Source organism: Triturus cristatus, chromosome 10 (assembly GCF_964204655.1).
Source record: "Triturus cristatus chromosome 10, aTriCri1.1, whole genome shotgun sequence".
In the NCBI taxonomy this organism is placed as follows: domain Eukaryota; kingdom Metazoa; phylum Chordata; class Amphibia; order Caudata; family Salamandridae; genus Triturus; species Triturus cristatus.
In genome coordinates this window covers 1,132,829,222-1,132,847,517 of record NC_140593.1, presented here as the reverse complement: position 1 = coordinate 1,132,847,517, position 18,296 = coordinate 1,132,829,222, and the positions used below count along the sequence as shown (strand labels likewise).

The 18,296-nt window shown below is 47.3% G+C and overlaps 1 protein-coding gene across 1 annotated transcript in view; it reads right to left on the bottom strand.

The window, feature by feature from the left end:
* The window catches only part of RAB26 (RAB26, member RAS oncogene family), an 875,198-nt gene that overhangs the window by 16,387 nt on the left and 840,515 nt on the right, over window positions 1-18,296 (bottom strand). The window contains exons 7-8 of the mRNA XM_085629407.1: window positions 13,933-13,989; window positions 2,709-2,785 (exon numbers count right to left, since the gene is read on the bottom strand). Coding sequence (XP_085485533.1) covers window positions 2,709-2,785; window positions 13,933-13,989 — 134 coding nt within the window. The remainder of the gene's footprint in view (window positions 1-2,708; window positions 2,786-13,932; window positions 13,990-18,296) is intronic.

Here is an 18,296-nt window from a genome sequence, read left to right as displayed (position 1 = left end):
TGTTGTGCTCTTCTCTAAATTAGAAACACAGTGCCACTATGTGGCAGACTGTCATAAGTGCTGGGGACTGCGGTTGACAACAAAGTGCCAGTGCAGAGCACCGGAAACCACCAGCTCAAATTAAGCACTGCTTCCTGCCAGCTTTTGAGCACAGTGTTAGAGTATAAAATGTAGATATGGGTAAACTAGTGTATTGGAGATGGTGGGTGGAGGCCGCCATGGGATTACCCCTGAGCCCTAAGACTTGTTGTAAATGGAAGTAAGATTTTGTCAAACTACAGAATGCTAGCTATGGCAATGTCTGGGACTTAATGCCTCAGCATTTGCATACTTGTGCCTGAAGCTGTATTATGAAAAGTGCAGTAGGTGGTGCAAAGGGCGTGTGCACGTTCTTTATGTACCTCGCAACCCCTTTAGTATTATTAAAGGGCACGTGGATGCTTCTGTAATACAGGTCACACCAGAGCTAAAACGTGTGCTGCAGTGATATTAATGGCGCGTCCCCTTATGTGAACGGCGGTGTGCCCACATGCAAATGTGTGAAACTGTTGTTTTTGCTTCCTCAGCATGTAGAAGTGGTGCAGCCAGTCTACTCCCTGAGGGTGCCTCTTGAAATTGGGTATTAGAGGCTCCAGTGACCCCCACACCCTTAGGGCACCCACCTCCATGTGGGAGTAGTCGTTCACTGCACCCGCCTGCAGGGTGATCTCTGCCCCTCGCCTTTGATATTAAGCCTGGGGTGTTGCCTGCACAGTGATAAGTGGATTCAAACACTTGGCCTGCATTTTGGTAATGCACAGCTCTCATTGTAGACTGATGTTTGTGGCTGCACTGGGAACAGCACATTCACTGTAGTAAGGTGTTCTGCCAATGTGCAACATTCCGTGCATCATCTTGTGTGTTTTGCTGTTCGCCCTATGTGGGAAGGGTATGCCCAGACGTGGGTCCCGTGCTCACTACGCCACTGGAGTCAAGCTATCCTGGCTGATGACGGCTGATAGCCAGAAACCGGTCCTAGGATGCTTGATTCTGGTCCAGGGAAGACATGGCTTGGCAGTTCGGGCTGGACTGTCCCCATGAGGCACAGGGTCAAGACTGATTTGTATATGGCCATGTCTGAACTGGGGTGGCGTGGTGAGCAAAATAAGGATGGATTAAACCCAGATCTGTGACTGGGGGTGAATGTTTTGCCAATGTGCAACATTCCGTCCATCATCTTGTGTGTTGTACTGCCCTGGTCCTCACCTGGCGCCCCCAGTTGAAGGTATGCCTGAGGGGGGTAACATTGGGGTAGTGCGCCCTATATACAATATGGGCCAAGGTGTCAGAGCCTCATATATTAAATGTAAAACAGAAGCACCCGCTCTCTGCATGGTTCACCATCGAACAGCAGTTTTCATGCTCCCCAGTTCTAGTGCTTTGAAGGCAGCAAGATGAATTAAGTTTGGGGAGGCTGGAAGAAATGAATTTTAGATCCTTATCAACTTTAGTATTTCTTATGATTGTTATCCGTTTTTTCTTAATAGAAATGAAAGTTTCTATTGTCAATTTAAATAATGAAAATGTCCATAATGGTTGGTTAAATCTCAGTAAGTTACTTGCAAAATAAATAAATAAAGAAGGCAGGCCTTGTTGACTTCACCAAGAGGAAAGCACTTGATAGGATCTTTAAAGCTAATAGTGGCGATTCATTTATTGGAAAGCTTGCTGGGCACGTGAACTCAGGGAGGTCTGATGAAACCACCACACCAGGACACAAGGGCACCTTGCTGGAAATCAATCCCTTCTCTACATCCTGACAGCGCCAATCAGGCAGACCCCAAACATGTGTCATCAACCTTGACAGCCACAAGAACCACACTGCCACTGGCGATGAAACAGACTAAAAGCTCCTGCAAACCTCTAGTCCAGCCCCTTAGGTATGGGGAAAAGTAGCCATCTCCAGACTAAATATGCTCTGGGTAAATCTTTAAAAACTGGCTGAATTATTTAGTGTTGTTGGCATCCAAATGAGCAGCTCCTGCTGATAAATTCATGGGCAGGTCCAGGATTCATGGACTCTTTCAATAACTTCTAGAACTCGAAGCTGCCACAAACTGTGAGACTACTCTGGAGGCTAGAGACAAAGAATATTATTAAAGATATCTCACAGAACACAGCTTAACATTTCACAGTGGCCACGTCCATGATCTAACGCTTCTAAAGTAGACTGGAGGCACTGAAATGCCACAAATTGTAGGACAAAGGTGTGGTCAAATACAGGATTCGAGCTGACGTCTGCACCTCCAGTGCAACACCTTACGCATACAGCTGACATTGGTACGTCCTCACAATGAGTTCCAAAAATGGGATTACTTAGCAAAGAACTTGTAAGAAATCCCTGCAGCAGTTTAACAGATGTCCAGTGGAGTTTGGCAACGCAGGTCCCTTCTCCGTCCTGTCCAAGGATAAGCTCTATCCTGCTCCCTCATTCCATTACAAGGGCTGCAGACCAGTCAAGCAACTTTGAGGTAGTGAGTCTTACTTTAAATTACCTTATCGATTTTTTTAATTATATTTTTAAAAGTTTTTATCACCTATTTTCCCCATTTTACTGCATAACTGGTGTAATGTTTGTCGGCGACCAATGGCTCTAAAGGTGCAGGCACAGTTGGCGATTCAGGATAACAGGAATCACATTTGCAACTCAGTTGGCGGCGAGTACTTACTTTCCAATGGCCATAAAGGCCAACTCCACATTCATCCCTGACTTGGCGCTGGTCTCCATGAAGGGCACTCCATATTCCTTGGGGGAAAAAACACAAACAGAAGTATTAAGTGTCTGGTTCTGGGTCCAGTGGATCAAACCTCACCCCTGGCCGGCTGACTTAGGGCACATGTCTTTGTTTAACACCTTCAGTTCCTGGAAGTCATAGGGAGCCCCAATCTGGGAATCTACACTTACGGCCACATGTATCATGCATTTGACCGGTCGCAAACTGCCAGATTCGCATAATTGGGCCGTTTGCGACCAGTAAAATGCATTTTGTTATATGTGAATTCCAATTTGCAATTCGGTAACATGTTACTGAATCACAATTTGGAATTGCACATACATACCAATTCGGTATTCGGAAAGGGCGTGTTTAGGGCATCCCTTCCTAATACCAAATAGCAGTGGTATGTAAGAATGTTTTGCGACCGAAATGTGGTTGCAAAACATTCATATTTTACCACCTACTCAAAGTAGGTGTTAACCCGTTCACAAATGGGAAGGGGTCCGCAAGGGACCCCTTTCCCTTTGGGAATGGTAGCGAAAACTTTTTTACAGAGCAGGCAGTGGTCTCACGGCACTGCCTGCTCTTAAAAAATGAAAGGAAAACTTCTCATTTTGCTTTTTTAAACGCAAACCCATTTTCTTTAAAGGAAAACGGCTGCATTTAAAAAAAAATTACTTTATTTAAAAGCAATCACAGACATGGTAGCCTGCTGACCCTGGCAGGTCACCCTCCCCGTGATCTTAGCCATTCCTAACGGGTCGCAAATGGCGACCTACCTCATTAATATTCATGAGGAAGGTTGATTTGCGACCTATTAGGAATAATGATTACCTAATTGCGATTTGCAGAGAATCACAATTAGATAAACGCTATTCCCAATATTGATACATCTGGCCTGTAGACAGGAATCCTTTCTCTGCGGCTTTCCAGCACCAGTCAATAAATAACATGACTTGGAATTGGAGATGAAAGGATGCTTCAGTGGGCTGCTGACTGACACCCCCAGATACTGTGGGATGTAACGGGTGGACAAGCCCAGCATGTAAATGAGAAGTTAAGACCGATACTGGGAAAAAGAGGTTTTTCAGCTGTATCTGTAGGGTGAGGTATGAAAACCAGAATACCCTGGGTAGGGCACTTTTCAATATTGAATGCCACGCCAGGGAAGCGTCACACATCAGCGCTGAAGAAGGCACCATGGTTGGGTCGACTTGTAGGAATATTACATTTGGCAATGTGATGTTGTTACTGTTTAACCATGACTGTACTACTATTTATGAGTCACCGTGAGCACTGAATAGGACATACTGACCTGGGCGCATCCCACAACAAAATATGTGACCTCATCCCTGGGTGCCAAATAGGACTCAATGCAACACCCTAACTGGTTCCACAATGATAGTGAATGTGATAGCCTGGTCCGATCACTAATTAAGACACCACGTTACCCCGGACTGGTCCATTTATAGTACTAAATCTGACACATGGGTTGATCTCTTCACATGACCAGGAGAGTTGCAGTCTGCTATACAATGCAGAAAATACTAGTAAGGCTTCGTCTTAACCAAATAAGTGAGATCACCTGGAAACAGCCCGAACCAATGTCATCTTTGCTATATTCCCTTCGAGCCCGGCCTCCCACCTTGGAAGAACAGGGGAGCTGAGGAACTACAGAGGTGCCTGCATGAGACCCATGAGGGTTTGATCTAGGGGATACCTATTCATGAACAGGAATAAGGACTTAAAAAGTATTCCCCTAGGTGAAAGTTTATACTGCACACTTACTTTTAACACCTACACACCAATACAACTCTTGTACTTTCCAACAATATCTTATGAACAGTATGAAACAACCACATACATATGTAAAAATATATTAAATGCTTATTATTATTATTATTATAAAGACTTCTGTAAGTTCATTTTACATATATAATATACACCATGGCAAACAAAAAACAGATATCACAATCACAAGGAATGAAATTAACAGGCCCAAACATTGGCCCTTAAACTAATACATATCCACTAAATGACGGCACTGTACAATCATGAATTGATTTTTCATATGCAATCATTCAGTGCAGGCGGATTACATTTTTTAATCTTCGTCGACACGTTTCGGTGGAAATAAATTGTATTTCTTGTCCACCTTCATCAGGACTTTTAAATATACATTCTTCCCATAACTTTTGACTCATGTGATATGAATTACAACTAAAACCTCTTGTACGCATGCTCTCCTGTAGGAACAGTTGTTAAACCAATGAAATATTGATAGAAGGCCCTTTGCACCTCCTTACGATAATTACTACTCAAGAGCAAAAATAAATAAGCCAAGTTCAAGTAAAAGGCACCTCTTTGAAAAAACAGTGGACTAACTACAACTGTAAATAACATAATGAACTTAATGTTAATGGGATTTATAAAGGGCGCGAATACCCGGGGGTGTCTTGGCGCTCAACTAATGGGCAAAGCATGCATTTTACATGGAATTAACTGCTCAGCAAAGAAGATCCCTTCAACCTGGCAAGAGAGATATGGGACTTCTGCTGTAGTGGTTGGTAACTTCTTCTGGGGCGGCTTTCTTTCTGAATCAAGGAGGGTGGCTACTATTCAGGCCTTTAGTTAGTGAAAGAATCGTGTGTTGCTAGTTAAGTTCCAGTCTAGGATGAGTAACCTTTTGACTTCTGCCGGAAACATTCACATTGCTTTGATTGAAATGCATTTATATACCACTTCATAACTGTGAAAAGAATTGGGGAGAATTTTTATCGGACAAGTTCAAGCTACTCCATACATTTTGGCCCTGATTGAGATCTCACTGGGATGAATGTGGACATCCTACACATTATTAGACCATTGATGCCATGCAGTAAGGCTACCAGGGTTCATAATCCAGGACATGCTAATGGCAGAAAATTAGCACAAAGGACACCTGAGCAATGAGACGGAGTACTCACTTCCGAAAGGTTCATCGACTCAATACATATACTAAACACAGAATACCTGATGTGCTGTTTACAAAAGTTGCAATTCAGCGTGTTCAGTATGCATTAGGTGGAAGTGCAACATTTGCACTAACGCAATTGATGGAAGCCACTTTAAAGGATAAAATAGCACATACATTTATTACAGGTGTATTTCCGCTGCCTTGTGCTTCCATGTTGCACGTTGGCGTTACAGAAGTGGTTGCAGACTTTTGCACAGCGCCTTCCATAATTTGGAGTGTGCAAAATGTGAGCTGCTTGATCCCTAGGGTGCGTTTCCACATCGGTATGGGAGCATGGCTTTGCGCTTAGAGGGAAAGAAGCTGTCCGGAGGTGCACGGACTGCTCACAAATGAGGTGCCACACAGTTAATACCCCCCTTGGGGGTAGTTCTTTGGGTATGAGCTCCAGGGGATCCCCGACGTCACCCCCACAATCAAAAGCAAGTCACACAAAGCACATCTGCCCACACACAACATCTGTGCCCTCTATGAACTGATGCTAGGTCCACTGCTTACAATGACAAGTGGTAAGCGGCTTTAAAAAGCCAGCCCGCTAGTCACTATTGCATTGTTCCCATTGCAGACACAAGTTTGCATCTGCACTGTGAACAACCCAAATAAGAGTGCCCCATTTTGTAGATCTAGAATGCAGGCTTGCGTTGTAAAAGGAAGCCCATCGCCAGGGCTTTAAGTGGGATGAAAAAACTGTGGGGTCTCCCATAGGGGCGTGACTGATGTAATTAAGGGCGTGGCTTAAAACACTCAAGTTAAAAATCTGTGCTTAGCATAGTGTGCCGCCCAACTGGTATTTTGCTGTTTCTATCCATTCATCCAGATATATTATACAACAAGTAACATTACACCTACAACAAGTCAGGACTATTGGCTTTGTCAATGATTGCAAATTGCAACAACTATGACTTCATTGTATATAATATTGAAAATGCTTCCGTTCATGCGGGTGAGGTGGTGGCGTAAGCCTAGAGCTACAGACTTTCGAGCTGAGAAAGCAGGCTTGTGCCTCACGTCGGCTGAATATCCTGTGATTCAAAACATGAATATGTCCTTCTGTAATGTAACTGGTGCTCATATTTGCACTGTAAAAAGCTGAAAAATGAGTCTCTGTGAAGTTACATCAAAAGCAGTGATGGTGGTACTATTGCAGAGTTAAGCTCCCCCCCCCCCCCCCCCCCCCCCACCTTAAAGGTAAAAATGGAGAGCTCATTAGGGCACCGTCTCGGCACCTGCTTTTAAAGAACTGGCGGTGCTGAGCACCAGCAGGACCCGGCCCACTTAAAGCCCTGCCCATAGTCCTTCGTCAAGGGGTGACTGTGTACTATATCATATGTAGTGCAGTCAGTACACCTTGCAAGAGCATCGCTGCCTATGTGCCCACATCTGTAAAGCAGCACAGATGCAGGCAGGGGGATTCTTTTTTTTGGAGTCACATCCTCATGCAAATGAGGCTGCACTCCCTTAGGATCACAACAGTGCACATTTTGTGCGATCCCTATGCGACATAAATGCTGCACAAGCATCTGGAACCCCGTCTGTATTGGCAAAGTGAGGTTGGGGTGCAAACAGAGGATGCAAACGCCTGTTGTCTCATCCTGAGTGCACTTTGTGGAATACAGCCCGAGGATGTGGGCTTATGCAATTCACGGCCCGCAGAGTGCACTGCATATATAACACACGGACTCGAGGGAGGCTATGAAACTGAGCATTCATTAAAGCCCAGAGAGTGAGCTGTGCAGCACAGTGAACTCCAGAGTGTGCGATAATAAAAACAGGGACTTCAGGGTTTGCGGTAATAAAATACACACCTCACCGGCGAGACGTTAAATACTCTGCGTCTGTTTTTAAATCTCCCCTGTGAAGGTGACCTGGACGTGTAGTAGAATCCTTTGCTGCAGACCCTGTGGCTGGTCCTGAATGCCCGTCATCATTACTAACGCGTCATTAATGAGGCGCACCTGGAATGCCGGGCTCAGCATATATCACTCCTGGGCTCATTAGGGCAGCGCAAGGCAGCCCCGCCCTCGGGACCCACACAATTAATGAAGGTGGGAATAATCTATGGGCTGGTGAGCGCCGGGGGCCCTTCCTGGCTGCCAGGACGAGGTGTACCGTGCCTGGCACGGTCTGTGCCCACAGTCACCCGCCGCAGTGTTTCTTCTCAATAACCCTCTATCACAGGCCCTGCTGCCCCCTCTCCCGCCGCTGCCAGCCGCCTGCGTCTTGATGAACGGAGACGATCAGGGCGCGGAGCTGTTCCCTGCCGGCGGCCATCAGAGGGACCCGGGCGAGGATTCTGTGAGAGGCCGCCAGTGCTGCTGAAGGCTCGCGGATGGGCTGAAGGTCACAGGGTCACTCAGCGGGTAACAGAGCATGATGGGGCTCGCAGAATATGAGGCAGGGCCCCTTAGAGCCACTAACTCATACTTATTCGGAAGCTTTAGGTTGAATTGGGGCCCGTCTGGAGGGCTCCGCCCTGCACCGCAGGGGCTTGCATTCCTCCACTGCAAGCAGTACGCATAGGGCCGTATTACGGAAATGTCCTGGGGACGCAACAGGTGATAGCGCCCTCTTTGCATGTCCCCTGGGCACTTACAGATGCAGACGCTTGTGCGGCCCCTTCTGTAATACAGATAGCGCTGGCGCACATATAGAGCCAACACTAAAACCAGAGGGTGTTCACTCATTTGCATGGGGTCGTGAGGGTATCGCATTGCCTCTGCGCACACTCCCTATTAGAGATGCGGGTGCAGAGACAAAGAAGCTGTCAGGAGGCAAACTGTCAGTGCGCCCCCTGATGTCAGCCCTCTGGAGGGGGGACATACACTTGCAGGCAAATGCAGTCACTTACTGCACCTGCCAGCAAGGGGCTTTCTCTCCCCTCTTAGAAGTGCAGGCGGCTCGCGCCTGCACAGTGAAACACGGAGCAGCTGCTTCAAAGCCGCCCCATTTTTCACCTGAATGCCCTGCCCCCAGGGCAGCACGAGTTTGCAGCTGCCCTGGGGCCAGTGTATTCAATGTAATAGGGAGCACTTTCCCTCTTTTGCGCCTGGCGCACCTGTTTTAAGGTGCGCCGTGGCGCAAACAGGTAGAGTGCACCCTATTCATAATACGGCCCATGTGTCTGAACTCCATGGCAGCTTGGAAGGATAAAGGGTAGCAGAAGATTGGTGTTCTGCAAGGAGTCACCTCTCCGAAAGATGTGGCTGTGGGAAGAGGGTTGGTCTAAGGAGAGTAGGGGCAGTCTTTGGGAGGAGGTGTGGTCCTTCAGAGGAGGGACAGTCTATAGGATAGGGACAGTCTTTGGGAGGAGGTGTGGTCCTTCGGAGGAGGGACAGTCTACGAGAGTAAGGGCAGTTTGGGAAAGAGGTGTGGTCCTTGGGAGGAGGGACGGTCTACGGAAATAGGGAAAGTATTGGGGAGGAGGTGTGGTCCTTGAGAGGATCAACGGTCTATGGGACCAGAGTCAGTCTTTGGGAGGAGGGCTGGTCTACAGTAGTAGGGGCGAGGGAGGAGGTGTGGTCCTTGGGACGAGGGATGGTTTAAGGAGAATAGGCACAGTCTTAGAGAGCAGGTGTGGTCCTTTGGAGGAGAGATGGTCAACAGCAGTAGGGACAGTCTTTGGGAGGAGATGTGGTCCTTGAGAGGAGGGCTTGTCTACAGTATTAGGGGCAGTCATTGGGAGGAGGCGTGGTCCTTGGGAAGAGGGACGGTCTACGAGAGCAGGGACAGTCTTTTGGAGGAGGTGAGGTCCTCGGGAGGAGGGGCGGTCTACGGGAGTAGGGAAAGTATTTGGGAGGAGGTGGGGTGCTTGGGTGGAGCGTTGGTAGACCGGACCAGGGACGGTCTTTTGGAGGAAGTGTGGAGACGGAGGAGGTGGGACAGTGGGAGGAGGTGTGGCCCTTGGTCTACGAGAGTAGGGAAGTCTTTGGGAGGATGTGTGGTACTTGGGAGGAGGGTCAGTCCACAGGAGTTTGGGACAGTCTTTGGGAAGAGGTGTGGTCTTCGGGAGGAGGGATAATCTACAGGAGTAGGGGCAGTCTTTGGGAGGAGGCGTAGTCCTCGTGGGGAGAGATGTCTAAGGGAGTAGGGACAGTTGTTGAGAGGATGTGTGGTCCTTGGGAGGAGGGACGGTCTACAGGATAGGGACAGTCTTTGGGAGGAGGTGTGGTCCTTGGGAGGAGGTGTGGTCCTTTGGAGGAGGGACGGTCTACGCGAGTAGGGACGATCTTTGGGAGGAGGTGTGGTCCTTGGAAGGAGGTGTGGTCCTTGGGAGGAGGTGTGGTCCTTTGGAGGAGTGATGGTCTACGTGAGTAGGGACAGTATTTGGGAGGAGGTGGGGTGCTTGGGTGGAGGGTTGGTATACCGGACCAGGGACGGTCTTTGGGAGGAAGTGTGGAGAAGGAGGAGGTGAGACAGTGGGAGGAGGTGTGGCCCTTGGTCTACGAGAGTAGGGAAGTCTTTGGGAGGGTGTGTGGTACTTGGGAGGAGGGACAGTCCACGGGAGTTTGGGACAGTCTTTGGGAAGAGGTGTGGTCTTCGGGAGGAGGGATAATCTGCGGGAGTAGGGGTAGTCTTTGGGAGGAGGTGTGGTCCTCGTGAGGAGAGATGTCTAAGGGAGTAGGGACAGTTGTTGAGAGGAGGTGTGGTCCTTGGGAGGAGGGACGGTCTACAGGATAGGGACAGTCTTTGGGAGGAGGTGTGGTCCTTGGGAGGAGGGACGGTCTACAGGAGTAGGGACATTCTTTGGGAGTAGGTGTAGTCCTTGGGAGGAGGTGTGGTCCTTTGGAGGAGGGATGGTCTACACGAGTAGGGACAGTCTTTGGGAAGAGGTGTGGTCTTCGGTAGGAGGGATAATCTACGGGAGTAGGGGCAGTCTTTGGGAGGAGGTTTGGTCCTCGTGAGGAGGGATGTCTAAGGGAGTAGGGACAGTTGTTGAGAGGAGGTGTGGTCCTTGGGAGGAGGGACGGTCTACAGGATAGGGACAGTCTTTGGGAGGAGGTTTGGTCCTTGGGAGGAGGTGTGGTCCTTGGGAGGAGGTGTGGTCCTTTGGAGGAGGGATGGTCTACGCGAGTAGGGACAGAATTTGGGAGGAGGTGTGGTCCTTGGGAGGAGGGATGGTGATTGGGAGGAAGGATGGCCCCAGGATGGGGTAAAGGCCTATGGGAGAACAGATGGCCTGTGGGAACCGAGATGCTCAATGGGAAGAGAGATGGCATCCTGGAGGAGAGATGCTCTGCAGGAGGAGAGTTGGACTACGCAGGACGGATGTTCTACAAGAAGAGGGATAGACTATTTAAGGAGGAGTGCTCTATGGAATGAGCAATGGTCTATGGAAAGGAGCATGTTTTTGGGGATGATCTAGGGTAAGAGTGATGGCCTATGGGAGGAGTGGCTGTCTACTTCAAGAAGTATTTACTAAAAGAGGAGAGATTAACTTAGGGAGGAGGAATGTTTTACGGGAAGATGAATAGCATCCCTGAGGAGAAATTCTCTATGTAAGGAGGGGCTGTCTATGCGAGGACAGATGGTCTACAGAAGGAAGTGTGGTCTACAGGATACAGAAAGGTCTATGGGAGGAAGAATGGTTTCCGGGGTGATCTATGGGAGGAAGGACTGCCGATGCAAGTAGTAGCAATCTACTGGGAGAGGGGTGGTATACAGGAGGAGGGGTGACCTAGGAGAGGAAGGATCGCCTTTCGGAGGGCAGATATTATATGGGAGGACATATGGTCTTTTAGAGGAGGGATGGGCTATAGGAGGTGCTGCGGTCTACTTGAAGAGGGATGGGATAAGAGATCCGGGATAGTCAATGAGTCAAAGCATGGTATACAGGAGGAGCAATAGTCTAGGATGGCTGATGAGATGACTGTACACCTAGGGGAGGAAGGATGGTCCACAGGTGGAGGGATGATCTAGAGAAGAGGGAAGGCCTAAGGGAGGAGGGGTGGTCTACTTGAGGATAGATGGTTTACCGGAGGAGGGATGATATACGGAAGGAAGAATCATCTTAAAAAGGAGACATGGTCTTCAGGAGTAGTGTTGGTCTTCATGGGGAGGAACGGAATATTGGAGGAGGTGTTTTTGAAGCAGAGATGCACTTAAGGGGAGGAGGTGTTCAGGTGGCTAGGGCAGTATGTTTGGAGTCACCATTTTAGACCTCCAGCCCTCAGTTTTAACTGATCCCCTGGGTGATCTTGGCCACACGGTTGTTCAAAGACTCTTTTTGTCTCGAGACTCATCCTTAAATGGGACAGCTTAAAAGCATGCTTAAAATGACCACACTTAGTACTGTGCAGAGATACAATGATGGATCCAGTAGCCAGGGCATAGGAGCGCGCAAGCTAGACTGAGTGTGCAAAGTCTGCCACTGAAAGGTGTTTGTGATGGCTCTCTTCCTTTGTAGTCGGTGTCAGCATCCAGAATTTACCAATGTATTGGGTGAGAGTGTGCAGAGTGTGCCATGGTACCGGGCGTGAGAGCTCAGAATCTGCCGAGATATTGGGTGTGAGTGTGCAGAGAATGCTGTGGTATTGGATATGGGCCTGCAGACTCTGCCATGTATTGGGTATAACCATGCAGAGTCCATTGTGGTATTGGATAGGAGCCTGCAGAATAAGCCATGGTGTGAGCATGCACAGTATTCAATGGTTAGGGGTGTGAGCGTGCAAAGTCTGCTACGGTATTGGGTGTGAGTGTGCAGAGTATGTTGTGATATTGGGTGTGAGCCTGCAGAATAAGCCATGGTGTGAGCATGCAGATAATGCAATGCCTAGCGGTGTGAGTGGGCAAACTCTGCCATAGTATCAGGTATGATTGTGTAAAGTCTGCTGTGGCATTGGGTGTGAGCGTGCAGATTCTGCCATGGTATTGGGTGTGAGCGTGCAGATTCTGCCATGGTATTGGGTGTGAGCGTGCAGATTCTGCCATGTTATCAGTTGTGAGCGTGCAGAGTTTGCCGTTGTATTGGGTGTGAGCGTGCAGAGTATGTTGTGATATTGGGTGCGAGGCTGCAGAATAAGCCATGGTGTGAGCATTCAGATAGTGCCATGGTTATGGGTGTAAGCGAGCAAAGTCTGCCGTTGTGTTGGGTGTGAGCATGCAGAAAATGATTTTGTATTGGGTGTGAGCATGCAAAGTGTGCTATGCTATCAGTTGTGAGCATGCAGAGAGCACCATGGTTAGGAGTGTGAGCATGCAGAGCCTATCATGATATTGGGTGTGACCATGCAGAGTATGCCATGTTACTGGATGTGAGCGTGCAGAGTATGCCATGTTACTGGATGTGAGCGTGCAGAGTATGCCATGTTACTGGATGTGAGTGTGCAGAGTCTATCATGATATTGGATGTGAGCATGCAGAGTATGCCATGTTACTGGATGTGAGCGTGCAGAGTCTGCCATGTTACTGGATGTGAGCGTGCAGAGTCTGCCATGTTACTGGATGTGAGCGTGCAGAGTCTGCCATCTTACTGGATGTGAGCATGCAGAGTATGCCATGTTACTGGATGTGAGCGTGCAGATTATGCCATGTTACTGGATGTGAGCGTGCAGAGTCTGCCATGTTACTGGATGCGAGCGTGCAGAGTCTGCCATGTTACTGGATGTGAGCGTGCAGAGTCTGCCATGTTACTGGATGTGAGCGTGCAGAGTATGCCATGTTACTGGATGTGAGCGTGCAGAGTCTGCCATGTTACTGGATGTGAGCGTGCAGAGTCTGCCATGTTACTGGATGTGAGCGTGTAGAGTCTGCCATGTTACTGGATGTGAGCATGCAGAGTCTGCCATGTTACTGGATGTGAGCGTGCAGAGTCTGCCATCTTACTGGATGTGAGCATGCAGAGTATGCCATGTTACTGGATGTGAGCGTGCAGATTATGCCATGTTACTGGATGTGAGCGTGCAGAGTCTGCCATGTTACTGGATGCGAGCGTGCAGAGTCTGCCATGTTACTGGATGTGAGCGTGCAGAGTCTGCCATGTTACTGGATGTGAGCGTGCAGAGTGTGCCATGTTACTGGATGTGAGCGTGTAGAGTCTGCCATGTTACTGGATGTGAGCGTGCAGAGTCTGCCATGTTACTGGATGTGAGCGTGCAGAGTATGCCACGTGTAGAGAATACCATGGTATTGGGATGTACCGTGCAGAGAGCGCTGTGGCCGCCTTACCTTTGCTAGTTTCTCTCCATCCTCTCTCTTCACCGCCCGTTCATGAGCCGAGTCCACCTAAGGGCAGAAAGAAAAACCGAGTTCCCATTAATCAGCACCGATAAGAACAGGCCTCTCACATTCATTGCTTAATCAATATAGAAACACTCGTAAATCACCAGCTATCAATCGCTCCAGTCAATGCCGTTCTCATTAAATCCAAGCAAGCGACTGTGACTGTTTTACAATCCCTGTCATGGTCAGACTGGAGAACACAAAGACTGGACCACAGGCAGCATCCCTCCACCGCACATCAGGTACTGCCTTGGGGCCCAGGAGGCCTCTCCCATCCCACATCAGCTGCCCTGGGGCCGTATACAACACTCCCACCCCACCATCAACTGTGACCGACTGGACTGGACAGGCCCCTCTGCAACTCTGGCAGGTACTGCATTGCGTTACTTGGCATCAGGGGGGCATCTCATGGTGGTACATGGGTGTTCTCACACTACCAGCCATAGTTTCTTTTATCAAAGCTCTATCTACTAACATCTGTCGATAGGGATTTGTGCCAAAAATGTACTCCTCCTTGAGGGGCAAATTAGAAAAAAAGTTTTCTTTTCTCCAATCCTTTCTACCTTTGCATGTGTGCTGCACTGTACATCGCACATACCAAGTGGGAACATTTTAAAAGTAAGCCTAAGCATAGTAATTTGTACTGGAAGGATACCCCTCCAGTACAAAAACGATACTAGACTTGTTTAGATACTTTTGCACTTTGGTGCAAAGCTGTGTGTGTGTGGCTCTCGGCAGCCAAACTGTGTGATATGGCACTGTCCTGCTCTCCCTCTCACGCAGCACAGAAACATAAGACAGAAGACGCGAGACGGTCTCCAACAATTTTGGCCCCATTGATATTTGGGGTTTAACAACCCAAAATCCATGTCACTTTGAAGAGAGCTACAAAGAGGACTGCTCAGCAAGCAGCAGCTAGTGTGTGTTGGACCTTTCTATAGATGAGAGCTAACTTGAAAGTGTTGTATACAGGAAATGCAAGGAAATGGCTTAAATGGGGGGCGAGGAGGGAAGGAGAGCTTGATACTGAGTATTGTTCAATATGGAAGAAAGAGAAGGGTGTTTAGGGTTGCAGATGGACTGGTGACCCAAAGGAGTAGGGGCTGATTATTCCAGTCATTGAGGTGACCCTTGAAGAGGAGAGCCTCCTGTTCCTTTCCATTAACAGTGGAGATGGTGGAAGCCAGGTAAGATCAGCAGGATGTTGCCCCAATCCAGGTGGAAGAGCTTCTTTCACTGCCATTCTATTTTAATGTGTACAAAATTAGAAAGTAGATGTAAAAAAGCATTGGCAAAGCGAATGGTTGAAAGTAAAAAGAAAAAAAAAAGTGCTATGACGCGGCCAGTGTTGAAAGTGTCATAGCACTTTAAAAAAAATCACATTCAACCATGCTGCAGGGCAGCCGTGTTGCTGTACAACATGGCTAAAAAAATCACTGACAAAGCCAATAGATCTCGGATAGGCAAGACCTACTGGCTTTGCCAATACTTGTTTATACTGAGAGTATATCGGTTATTAAACTATTAATAACCGATTATTAAGGCTATTAAGGATGAAAGTCTGGACTGTCTCTCCCACAATTCAAATGTATGACCCGCAGAACCCATTAAATGTATGTAGTGAGTACTTAACACTCTAAAAATATTGATAGTTAGCGCTAACCGAATGGCACTAATTTCACCAGCATGGCAAAGAACTAAGGGATTAAATTGTTCTCCTCTCCCCTTGCCTCTTTAAACTCCTGGTAAAACCTCGATCTTTGCAGCATGGCCTGAACCCCTTACACCATCTCGCTAACATAAATATGAGTGTTGGCTTCCACTCTCTAATATCAGACAATTTCAACTAACATGAAAATCTGTGGCATGGCTGTTGGCTGATGTTAGTCACGTGTCACAACCTAGTTCATGAACCACACAAGTCAAGAAAAATGTGGTTTGTGCAGTACCGTCGCTACTACACCAGTTGCCAGTAGAAAAGGGAAGCACTGAAACTAAATTAGAAGGCTTTCCAGACAAATGTTTATCATTGGACATAAAGCCCCAAGGTCACCAGTTATTCGTAAATGAGTTGCACTATCTTAAGACGCGTATTTTTCATAACTCTGAACTAATACAGCAGTGGGGTAGTTCGCAAAATAGATGTATGAGACAAATGCATATGTTCATCTGCCTGGCTGTGCCATTTTGGCAAACACGGGCAAATGGCAAGAGGCAAGAGCCGAGCTTGTTTACGCTGGGAAATGGGCAGCTGCAGGGATCTCCTTCCCAGGGCTCCCAGCCAGTAGCATCTGACCTAGAGGTGTTAAAAAACAATGCAAACCGTGCTCACCGACGTGTGACAAGCAGTCCAGAGAGCATGTCCTGTTGTTCGCCTGAAGAAGTGATTAATCAGAGGGGTTAGAACAGAAATTGACTCAGTGTCCTGGGAGGGGAAACTGCACCAGATCGCACAATGCAGCGGAGCGGGGAAGCGCAGATTAAAAACCAATCCTATGTCTTTAGCATCCATAGCTTAATCAAGTCTACCTGATATTTCATGCCAGATGAATACAGAAAGCATTTAAAAAAAAGGAGAGGACACGAAACCCAGAGAATATAAAGACATATTTTGTTCAGAAAGTGTGTTCAATGCAATTTCAGGAAGTTTTTTACATTTAAGTTTAGTAGCACTGCGGCAATCCTTGATGAACTCCGGTTGGGTGAACACGTTTGGATCAGTGCGTTTGATGCAATTTCACGAAGCTTTTTACATTTGAGTTTATTAGCACTACGTCAATCCGTGATGAACTCCCGTCAGGTAAAAGAGCTTGGATCAGCGTGTTTGATGCCATTTCACAAAGCTTTTTACATTTAAGTTTATTAGCACTACAGCAATCCTTGATGAACTTGCACCGGGTGAACGCGTTTGGATCAACAACAACACCACGCAGTAAGACAAGCCGACATTTCGAAAACACAGGCAGAAACAAAAGACAATAATAGTGCTCTTAAACAAACCTACATGCACAGAAGGGCAGACTACAAGTAATGGGGCCATGCTCCATGGGAGGGGCTGAGACACAAAAAGGAGGGATATATAAAAAAAAATTGACCACAGAGAAGCAAGCTTTTGCAAAGGACACACAAAGCAACAAATAAAAAGAGATGGGCTGAATGTAGGCCCACAGAGTACCTACAACATGTATCGAAGAGAAACTGCATGTGCTGCCTAGGTAAGACCTAAAACAGTTGTGGCAAAAAGGTTGCTGTAAAAAAAAGTCATGACTAATATAACTATGAGAAATACAAAAATGCAGAGGTAACAAAAATTAAATGTTTACTACTACATTTGTGACTTTTACATAGATACACATTAACTTTAAAACTAACCCCTGACGTTTGCTCCTACCTTATCCCTAATGTTAGTTCTCTTACATTAAGTTGTTTGCACCATTTTGCCGGGTGGATATCCCCATACCACCTCCTACGACACCCTTTTCCGCAGTGGTTAATTTATAAAAAGAAAAAGAAGAAAGTGCCAGGGTCCACCTTATTCCTCAGGAAGGTACCGGGGCTCATGCCAACCAGTGCCCCTGCTAGGACTGCCAAATTCCTGTTCCAGGACCTACTAGTAACCATCCCACTGATACGAGTCTGACATTTTACACTATTCCAAGCCACCGTGAGCTGTAACAATAGGCTAGATAAGTTAGTTCACTATATTTTTGAAAATATGGAACTGTGAAACACTTTGCTGGTCTTAAAAGAAGTCAGACAGCACAACCATGTGGTGGACTCTCACGTTAAAGTGCTGGTGTTTGTAAATAAGTGCTGGTGCCAAGATTTGGCAAACAATGCCACATTAAGCACCACTTCTCTGACACGATTTCCTTACCCACTTCCTTACATAATCACTTACACCTTCCATTACCCTAGCCCTACCCCTCATAACCTAACATTAACAACATCCCTTACTCCTAACTTTTTCACAACTTTTTTCAACTTGTTTTGTAGACTCTATGATTTATGGTCTTATGTTCTACTGTTTCATCACTTGTTGTGTTAATCTTTTTGAGCCTTTCTTTCTACAACAAACCCATTCTGATGTCAAGTTAGAGGAGGTAGAGCTTCACTTCACTCATTTGACTTTTCAATAAAAAGAGACTTATTGAGTGTTTGGCAGGCGAGATACTCGGTCACAAACACAACGGAAGCCCCGTCCGCCGTATTACAAGTGCACTTGTAATATGTGAGATGGGATATCTGCCATGTTTTGACAGAGCATCCTGTACTCCAAACTCTAAATAAGGCTCAGTATTTTGAAGAGG